Source organism: Ipomoea triloba, chromosome 9, assembly GCF_003576645.1.
Source record: "Ipomoea triloba cultivar NCNSP0323 chromosome 9, ASM357664v1".
In the NCBI taxonomy this organism is placed as follows: Eukaryota; Viridiplantae; Streptophyta; class Magnoliopsida; order Solanales; family Convolvulaceae; genus Ipomoea; species Ipomoea triloba.
This window is the reverse complement of record NC_044924.1, coordinates 25,613,350-25,624,170: the sequence shown is the minus strand read 5'-3', so window position 1 is coordinate 25,624,170 and position 10,821 is coordinate 25,613,350. Positions and strand designations below refer to the sequence as shown.

At 38.5% G+C, this 10,821-nt stretch overlaps 2 protein-coding genes across 2 annotated transcripts; both read right to left on the bottom strand.

The window, feature by feature from the left end:
- Positions 1 to 1,700: 1,700 nt before the first annotated feature.
- Positions 1,701 to 2,339, bottom strand: LOC116029820 (uncharacterized mitochondrial protein AtMg00860-like). The gene has a single exon (XM_031271861.1). The coding sequence runs from the start codon at positions 2,337 to 2,339 to the stop codon at positions 1,701 to 1,703; it is 639 nt and encodes a 212-aa protein (XP_031127721.1).
- A 1,325-nt stretch (positions 2,340 to 3,664) lies between these two features.
- LOC116029819 lies at positions 3,665 to 4,519 on the bottom strand. Its single transcript, XM_031271860.1, has one exon. It carries the CDS (start codon positions 4,517 to 4,519, stop codon positions 3,665 to 3,667), a length of 855 nt encoding a protein of 284 aa, XP_031127720.1.
- Positions 4,520 to 10,821: the final 6,302 nt, after the last annotated feature.

Sequence of the window (10,821 nt, the reverse complement as noted above, 5' to 3'; positions counted from 1 at the left end):
ATTCCCATTGATAAATCAAGAGATTAAAATCCTCTAAATATCTTTCCGTTTTACCACGGGACTAATCACATGCGATGCGTCGTGAACATACTTTTTCAACTGAGAGATGTGAAACACGTCGTGTACCTTATAATTACAAAACCAAAACATAGTTTTAGTTTTTCTTTTCATTCTTATATAACAAAAATTAGTATCACGATCATTACTTTATCCAACTCCATCGGTAAGGCTAATCGATACGCCAATTTTCCAATCTTATCCAGAATTTCATATGGTCCAATAAACCTCAGGCTAAGCTTACCCTTTTTCCCAAACCGCATAACTCCTTTAGTTGGCGATACTCTCAAAAGAACCTTTTCTCCAACTTGGAATTCTGATTGTTTTCGTCCTTGATCAGCGTAGGATTTCTGGCGGTCTTGAGCAGTCTTCATCCTTGCTTGGATTAATTTAACCTTTTCGATGGTTTCTTCTAGGTATTGTGGTTCTAACACCACAACATCCACTATATCTCCCCAGCACAATGGGCTTTTATACTTCTGGCTATACAAGGCTTCGTAAGGAGCCATCTTAATACTGGCGTGATAACTATTGTTATAAGAAAACTCAATGAGATCCAAATGCTCATCCCACGATCCCTGAAAGTCTAGTACGCAAACTCTCAACATATCCTCCAAGGTCTGGATAGTCCTCTCTGTCTGTCCGTCAGTAGATGGATGAAAGGTAGTACTCATCTTCAATTTCGTTCCCAAAGCGGTCTGTAAAGCATTCCAAAATTGAGATAAGAACCTTGAATCTCGATCGGAAATAATATCCTACGGCACTCCATGATACTTAACAACTTGCTTGATGTACGCTTTTGCCAATTGCTCCATAGACCAAGTCTCATTCATGGCTATAAATCTGGCTGTCTTTGTAAGTCTGTCCACAATAACCCATACTTTATTTTTCCTTGCCTTCGTCAATGGTAGCCCACCTACAAAGTCCATTGAAATGGAGTCCCACTTCCACCTTGGAATTTCTAGTGACTGAACTAACCCTTTTGGTTTACTCCTCTCTGCCTTTACCTTTTGACAATTCAAACATCGAGCTACAAATTTAGCCACTTCTCTTTTCATTCGAGGCCACCAAAAGTGTTTCTTGAGATCTTTGTACAACTTGTCACCTCCGGGATGTACTGAATAAGGGGTGTTATGTCCCTCATCCATAATTCGTCTCTTAACCTCTCCACATGCTTCAGGAATACACCATCGTCCCGCAAATCGAATGCTTCCATCTTCATGCAATTCAAAAGGTCCATTTTTGTTATTGATCATTCTAGCCTTTATCTTTTCCAATTTACCATCGCCGGGTTGCTTTCGTTTGATTTCCTCAAAAATTGATGGTGTAATCACCAAATTATACAGCTCAATCTCTAACTTTACCTCTCCTTTAGTTTTGACCTCAAGGTTGAGCTTCTGAAAATCCTCACATAATTCCATTGGAAGTATCCATGTTGCGTTTAGTGAATGTTCTGATTTCCTGCTCAACGCATCTGCCACTACATTGGCTTTCCCTTCATGGTATTGTATGATCAAATCATAGTCTTTTATTAGCTCAAGCCACCTCCTCTGCCGCATGTTCAACTCCCTCTGAGTGAAGATATATTTTAGACTTTTATGGTCAGTGAATATTTTGCACTGTACACCATATAAGTAATGGCGCTAAATTTTCAAAGCAAAAACCACTGCAGCTAGTTCCAAATCATGGGTAGGGTAGTTGACTTCATTAGTCCTAAGCTGTCTTGATGCATAAGCCACCACTTTTCCATTTTGCATTAGTACACAACCCAATCCCTTTTTAGATGCATCACTATAGATCTCGAATCCTTCTATTCCTGATGGCAAAGTCAATATTGGTGCAGAAGTCAATCTCCTCTTCAGCTCTTGGAAAGCTTCTTCACAATTCACGTCCCACATAAACTTGGTAGTCTTCTTCATGAGGTTTGTCATTGGTTTAGCAATCCTGGAGAAATCTCGCACAAACCTCTTGTAGTAACTAGCTAGTCCTAAGAAACTTCGGACCTCGGCCACTGTAGTTGGTGCTGGCCAATCCATTACTGCTTTAATCTTAGTGGGATCCACTGTTACTCCCTCTTTAGTAATCACATGCCCTAAGAATGCTATCTTATCCTGCCAGAACTCACACTTGGATAACTTTGCGTAGAACTTGTTTTCCCGCAGAACCTGTAACACAATCCTCAAATGCTCTTCGTGCTCCCTCGGGGTCTTTGAATAAACCAAGATGTCATCGATGAAGACAACTACAAAATCATCTAGATATGATCGAAAAACACGATTCATTAGGTCCATAAATACAACTGGTGCATTAGTTAGTCCAAAAGGCATAACTGTGAATTCGTAATGTCCATAACGTGTTCGAAAGGCTGTCTTGGGTATGTCTTTTCTGCTACCTTCAACTGATGATAGCCAGACCTTAGATCAATCTTGGAAAATGTTCCAGCTCCCTTCAATTGATCAAAGTGATCATCGATCCGAGGTAAAGGATACCTATTCTTGGCTGTTACTTGATTCAATTCTCGGTAGTCTATGCAGAGTCTAAGACCACCATCTTTCTTCTTCACGAACAATACTGGAGCGCCCCACGGAGACACACTAGGTCTGATGTAACCCTTGTATACTAGCTCTTGAAGTTGTTCCTTTAATTCTTGCATCTCTTTTGGTGCCATCCTATAATGTGTCTTAGAGATAGGTGTCGTCCTTGGCATCAAATCAATGGTGAACTCTATTTCTCTTTCGGGCAGCATGCCTGGTATCTCCTCTGGGAAGACATCAGGGAACTCCCTCACCACTGGTATTTGTTCAATTGCTTCCTCCATGGCATTGAGATCTTTCACCATGCACAGGTAAGCTTCCTGGCCATTCACCACCTGCTTCACGATTTCCATTGCTGAAACAAGCTTTATCCCTGGTCTACTGGTAGACCCTTTGTATGCCACATACTTACCTTCAGAGCTCCGTAGTATCACCTTTTGCTCGGCACAGATGATCTTGGCTTTATGTTTGCCCATCCAATCCATCCCCAACACTATATCAATGTCTTTTAACTCGAACTCTATCAAGTTCGCTAGGAAGTCTGTGCCATTTATTTTTATAGGTACATTCTTATGTATATACCTACAAGCTACCATACTACCCGTTGGGGTCTTTACAGCTATTCTTACTTCAGAGGTTGGTTCCCAACCTACTTTCTTAGCATAAGTGGTGGATACAAAAGAATTCGTAGCACCCGAGTCAAATAAGACATACACAGGTGTAGATTTAGCAGAGAAAATACCTGTAACCACGTCACTAGCTTCCGCCTGCACCCTGTTCATCACGTAGATGCGTCCTTGACTGTTACTCTTGTTGCTATTGTTCTGAGTCTGGTTATTTCCATTGTTCTTGTTGTTGTTTTGATTGTTACCGTTGTCGCCTCCGTTCCTATTTTGACTTTGTGGGTTTTCCCCCCTATTCATATAACACTCAAAGGAACGGTGCCCCATCGCATTGCAAGTGAAGCACTTTACCAGTTTTCCTTGACAATCCACCCTTGGGTGGTCCTTCCCACATCTCTTACAATGGAAGTGTCTGTCTATCCTCTGATTCTTCTGCGTCGATCCCTGCCCTTAGTATCCATGACCATTCCTGTGTCCATTTCTCCTTTGGAAATTCCTATTCGGTCTTGAGTGGGAAAACTTGGGCTTTTTGTCCCCTTGCGGATGATTCTCCTCATTTCTTCTTTTGTTCTTCCCATTGATCTCCCTCTGGATCTGCTGGACTCGAAAATGGCGGGCTGCCCTATTATATGCATCCTCTAACGTCTGAAAATCGAACATGCTCAAGCCCTTTTGAGTCTCGAAGTTGAGTCCTCGTATGAACTTGCTTGGCTCATTGGGAACTAAGGTGGGGGCAAATCTGGCTAAATTTATAAACTCTAAGTAATACCCCTGAACTGTTTTATTTCCATGCCGTAGGTGCAGAAACTCATCATACTTTGCCACCCTAACGTGCTCAGGGTAAAACTTCTCTCTCATAGCGTCTTTGAATGCTTCCCATCCAAAATTAGGCCGTTGTCGCAATGTTGGACCAACAGCAGCCCACCAAAGATCTGCCTGCTGTTGCAGATAATAAACTGCTATGTCTACTCGTCGGTCTGCTGGGCAGTTGACGGCATCGTACAACTTATCAAATGCCCGCACCCAATCTACTAACACAAGAGGGTCCTCTTGCCCCAAGAAGGTAGGAGGGTTTCGTCTTGCCACGATTTTGGCCATATTATTTCCATTTCCATTGTTGTTTTGGAGCAGATGATCACCCAAGGCCTGCGTTAACTGGGCCAGCTGTTGTACAGTCTGGGCTAGTTCGACATTGGTGAGAACATTGCCTGCCTGGGCACCCTGATTCTCAACAGTCCTTCTAGGAGGCATTGCAATTCTATACAAGGAAAGCACCAATATCTTAATGGTAATTCTACCATACATTTACTTACAGCAGATACAAGGAAGCATTATGCACATATTCACATAATTCATCATTTCGAAAATTTGAAATGACATACCTGAATGATGCACACTCTCGGGGTGCAATAGCCAAAACAATAGATAGTCATACATATACAAAACATCAAATAAATACTTTAAAGAAATAAAACTCACAATCTCACTGCGCAGTTTCAAACTTGGGTTCTAATCACAACCTTAGGTCTATAATCCTTATTCTAGGTCGAATCATAACCTAGGCTCTGATACCAACTTGTAACACCCCAAATTTTAATCCAAGGAAATTTACCTTAGCCTCAACCAAACACGGGTTACCAAGGACTAAGTTGATCAATAAAAATAAATAAAATTTATTATTGTATTTCTTAAGTTCAATATAACAATTCTAACTTGGGGTGAAACCGCCACACTAGTTCTCATAAACAAGTGTAAGGCTAATCAAACAATTTAATCGTTCATAAATCCAAATCCAACATTCTTAACTCAAAATGTAGTCCCAAGAGAAAAGCAAAGTCTAACGTAAATTCATCAATAATCTATTGTTCCAAAGACTTATTACGTAACCCTCTCTATTACAACTTAGCCGCGCTCTCATCAACTTCAATCAACTCCTGAAAATTATAGAAATAACAAAATTTAGCATATAGCTAAGTAAGAGATTACTCCACCTCATAAAACAAACATTCAAAAATTAAGATTTTTATCAATTGAAATTTCTTTAAATTATCAACCACCAAAATTAAGTTCTTCAACCACTTCAAAAAAAAATCACATATATTTTTATTTCTTTATAAAAATATGATCCACTCGTAAAAATAATAACTTACAGAAGAATCATATCCCATAATGGGAACATACCATATCCCTTAACGGGAGCATACATATCCCTTAATGGGAACATTCATATCCCTTAACGGGAACATTCATATCCCTCAACGGGAACATACATATCCCTCAACGGGAACATTCATATCCCTCAACGGGAACATTCATATCCCTCAACGGGAACATACATATCCCTCAACGGGAACATTCATATCCCTAAACGGGAACATACTACTAAATCTCCTTAAAATAGTGGTAATGTTATACAACCACACATTAACCAATAGGTCACAAGGTCAAAATAAATAAAAATAAATAAATAAATAAATATTGATGTACTTAGTTTAAACACACAGTACACATATACATACCATTTCCTTAATTAAATTTATGTATATACAGTTTAGCCTATAAAATCAATTACATCCAACATGCAACCAAAACCAAATTTTTTTATATATATATAAATCAAGTTCAATTCAGAACTAGGCTTTCTTTAAGAATTGTGAGCAAATGCTAGCCATAGATCTAGTAAATCTAACGATTGGAAAATAAGAATAAATGAAAAAAAATGGTGACATTTTTATAATTTTTAGAAATTTCATTAGTGCATTTGGAAAAGTTTAATACTTTATCCGTAGACAACTAAAAGTGCACTCAGCTTAAATGCAAGATTAATTATTGACAGATGCATAGTCATACTTTTCTAAGTATTAGGACTCTGTGTTTTATTAGCTTTAGGATTCACATTCACTCCATCTTTGTAGATTATTGTGTGAAGAATAAAATGATTCATTGTATTCTCTTGCAAGAACTGTACAGATATCTCTTATTTATACATGAATAGACTATTAAACTAATGGGCCCATTCCTAAAAAGGCTTAGGGTTTCAACACTCCCCCTCAAGCTAGAGAGTATAAATCATATGCTCCAAGCTTGCTACAAATATACTCAACTCTAGGAGCTCTAAGAGGTTTTGTTAGGATATTAGCTAACTGATCTGCAGAATTGACAAAGCTAGTTTTAATGCACCATGACACGATCTTCTCCCTGATGAAGTGGCAATCAATCTCGATCTGTTTAGTCCTCTCATGATAAGCTGGATTTGAGGCGATGTGTTGAGCTGTTTGGTTGTCACATATCAGTGTCATTTGAGCAACATTGCCACATTGCAATTCTTGTAGTAAATGTTTCAGCCACATGAGGCAAGGGTCATGGCCCGATATTCAACTTCAACACTGGACCTGGCAACAACATCTTGCTTCTTACTTTTCCAAGATATGAGATTACCACCAATGAGTACACAATATCCCGAAGTAGTACGCATGTCAAATGAACAACCAGCTCAATCTGCATCAGAATATCCAACAACCTAAGCATGTCCTCTATCTTCATATAACAAACCTTCCCTGGAGCTCTCTTGATATACCTTAGAACCCGAACAGTAGCATCCCAATGAGTATCATAAGGGTTCTCAAGAAACTGACTCAAAACACTCACTGCAAAAGAGATATCTAGTCGTGTGATTGTAAGATAATTCAATTTTCCAATTAACCTTCTGTATCGTTCTCGGTCAAGCAATGGCTCCCCCTGTCCTGGTAGAAATTTCACATTTGGATCCATTGGATTATCTAGGGACGTGCAATACTCGACCCACCCGAAAAATCCGACCGACTCGAACTCCGAAACAAGCCAAACCGATCCGATCCGTATAGCAATATCCGAACTGAGGTACAAAACGACATTAGATAAGATGGTTCGGGTGGGATTGGATATTTTCATATCTGACCCGTCCGAATATCCAAACTTTTGTTAGGGTTTTTGTAAGTAGGCCTTTATACGACATCGTTTCATATAAGTATATATATGTTTAGCGATTTTCAGACTAGGTCCATTCTCTCATTTGCCTTGTGCGCAGTCGATGCTAGGGTTCTCCGTTCTCTGACTTCTCTCCCAGTCTCCCTTCTCAATTCTCTCTATCTTCTAATGTTCTCTTAGACTCTTCTTCTCCTATTCTCTCCAAAGTCCACAGTTCAGACTCCACACTCCATTTCTCTTCTTCTCCGATTCTCTTGAGTCGTAGAGTTGTTGACTCGTTGTTGTCGACTTATTGGCTGTTGGCATGTTTCCGTGGTGGAAGCCTTCTCGCATAGTCACCGGTCAGTAGACTTACGGTGGAAGCCGGTCACCTGAAACTATTGATCGCTTGTTGATATTTGAAGCCTTGATCTCAGAGGGAAACTTTGAGAAAACAAGTAAAACTAAGTTCTTTTTTTTTTATTGTTAGTATTATATGTTTGTTCTACTAGTGATCATGATTCATGAATTTTTTGTTTGATGTATTGATTGATTTTAATTTATGATGTTTAATTTATGAATCATGAACCCTAATTTGTAAGTGAGCCCTAATTTTTGGGGCTTTCTGTATGTGTGATGAATTTGTATAAATTCTGATGTATATATGCAAGTTGATGGTTAGTGGCCCCTTAAATCTGTAATTATGTATATTATGGTAACTGTATGTTACTGTATTGTGGAAGCCTACTATTTGGGTTTCCATTAATATGACTATATGAATATATAATGAATTCTGGTGGTGGAAGCCTACTGTCCCATGAAAATTGTTTGATTTGTTTCCATGAAAATTATGTGTATGAGTATATGCTTTACATGAAAATTATTTGTAATTTTGTATGAGTGTATGATGAATTCTAGTGGTGGAAGCCTTATTGTCCCACTGTCTCTATTGACTATTGTCAGCCCTAATATTTTATATTTGGAATTTTGGGCATTTCCATTAATATGATGAATCCATTAAATGTTAATGAATCCTGATTATGGAAATAACTTATAAGGTATATGAGAATACGAGTAATTGCATGAACCCAGAATTTTGGGCAATTCCATAAAATGATGATCAAAGTTTGATTATGGAAGTAACATGTTACATGTTTAATGTTTTACACTTTTACATGTAGTGGAAGCAATTTGTATGTAGTCTGTTGCCTGTAATATGTAATTGTGTAGACAGTAGACTGAACGACTGATGCTCAATTACCCATCCTTTATAGAGGCATTGAGACAGATACTCAACAACCTATGGCCACTCCTACTGTTCCTGCTGCTAAGAAGAGTTAGGAAATCGAGTCTAGGTCCAAAGTCTGGGATCACTTTGAAAAGATCCTAGATTCTGAGGGGAAAGTTCTTAAGGGCATGTGCCTTTATTGCAAAAAGATGTTTGCATGTGAATCTAAAATACATGGCATATCATCTTTAAGGAACCACATGTTGGGTTGTCTTAAAAATCCTCACTCAAAGGATACAAGGCAGTCCCTGCTCACATTCAATACTGTTTAAACCTCTGGAACATAGGCTTCTGAGGAGGTTTTGGGGACATGGGTCTTTGATCAAGAGGCCATTAGGAGGGCCTTATGTGAGTTGATTATCATAGATGAGTTCTCTTTTAGGTTTGTTGAGGGCCAAGGTTTCAAGAGGTTTATTCTTGTCTATTGTCCTAGGTTTCTGATTCCTTCTAGATGGACTATTTCTAGGGACATCTACCAAATTTTCCTAGATGAGAGGCTAAATCTTAAGAAGTTTTTTAGGGTGGGCACACAAAGAGTCAAGTTAACCACTGATACATGGACTTCTGTCCAGGGGATTAATTATATGTGCATTACTGCACATTTTATTGATGACCAGTGGAAGCTTTAGAAAAAAATAATATCATTTGTCCCTGTTTCTTCTCATAGGGGGGAGTACATTGCAAAAGCCCTAGAGAGTTGTCTATTAGAGTGGGGGATTAAGAATGTGTTCACTGTTACAGTGGAGAATGCCTCTTCTAATGATACAGCTTTGGCATTTTTTAAGAGCAAGTTGTTATCTTGGGGTTCTTCATCTGTTAGGGTGCAGTACTTGCACATGAGGTGCATAGCCCATATCCTAAACTTAGTAATCCAAGATGGGTTGAGGTTTGCAGATGAGTCACTTAAAAGGGTAAGGGATGCAGCGAGATGGATTAGGAACTCACCAGTTAAGTTGAAAAAGTTTAGGGAGCTAGCTGATCTCATTGGGGTGGAAGTCAAATCAGCCTTACATCTTGATGTCCCTACTAGGTGGAACAGCACCTACATAATGCTTAACACTGCAATTCAATATCAAAGAGTGTTTGAAGCATATGATGAAAATGACCCCTCCTTTTCTGCTGACTTGGGTGATGTTCCTTCTTTTCTAGATTGGAGTTCTGTGGAAAGCTTAGTTAAGCTTTTGAAAACTTTCTATGAGATGACAGTGAGAATTTCTGGTTCTCTCTATGTCACTTCTAAGACATTATTCTCTGAGATCTTTGATCTCAGTTGCATGCTGGAAGATATGGTTGCAACTGAGACTACAACTGAAAAGGTCAATTTTTTTTAAATTGCTTTCTGATTTATGTTTAATTGTGTTTTTCTGGACTTCTCTTAATTATCTTCTTTCTGTTTGGTGATTTTATTGTTAATAGGTAATGGGGCAACAAATGAAAGACAAGTTTCATAAATATTGGGGAACCCAGAAAAAATGAACTTTGCCATTTTTTTTGCCAATATTCTAGACCCCAGAGATAAGGAGGAATACATACCTTATTAGTTTGGCTAGCTGTATAGAGAAGATAAAGGCAAAGATTGTTTTGCCAAGGTCCAGGCTGCAATGGCTCAATTGTATAATGATTATGCAACTACATATTCTGCTAGTTCAATCTCTCTGAATCCTCTACTCAATTTGTCCAGTATGAGGCTACAACAATTGGTAAGCCTCAATCAAGGTTGAAGAGTCAACTGAAAAAAAAAGGAGGGAGGGTGGTGGTGGAAGCAGTAAGCAGACAGAGCTGCAAGTGTATTTGAGTGAAAATATGTGGAGGATGATGAATCTGCCACTTTTGATGTTTTAAAGTGGTGGAAGGGCAATAGTGAGAGATTTCTTATTCTCTCCAAAATGGCTAGAGATGTGCTTGCAGTTCCTATTTCCACAGTTGCATCTGAAAGTGCATTTAGTACAAGTGGAAGGGTGCTTGATGCATTAAGGAGTTCCTTGACTCCTAAAATAGTGGTAGCCCTACTTTGTACACAAGATTGGTTGAGGTTACCAAATCAACCAATCATAGTTGAGGAGAACTTAGATGATGTTGAAAGTTTAGAGAAAGGTAAGTATTTATTACTTTTTTTACAAGTTTTTTATTCTTTATTTTCTTATTTATATTTGCTTAACCTTGTTCTTATTCAATTTTGCAGAGTTGCTCACTGGAGGAGTTGCATCTACTATACTATCAATGTTGGCATCAATCCCTGTAATGTATTTTTTTCCTGTATGTTTATGTTAATATACTACTATGTTATGTTGTTTGATGTTGCCTATTGGGTCTGATGTTAAGGTTTTTAACCTCTAAGTGGCTGGACAACTTTCTGAGTTTATAATGTTGAAAT

What these genes read in the sequence shown, in the direction of transcription:
- LOC116029820 (XM_031271861.1), bottom strand. Translation starts at nt 2,339, where the DNA reads ATGAATCGTGTTTTTCGATCATATCTAGATGATTTTGTAGTTGTCTTC.
- LOC116029819 (XM_031271860.1), bottom strand. Translation starts at nt 4,519, where the DNA reads ATGTATGGTAGAATTACCATTAAGATATTGGTGCTTTCCTTGTATAGA.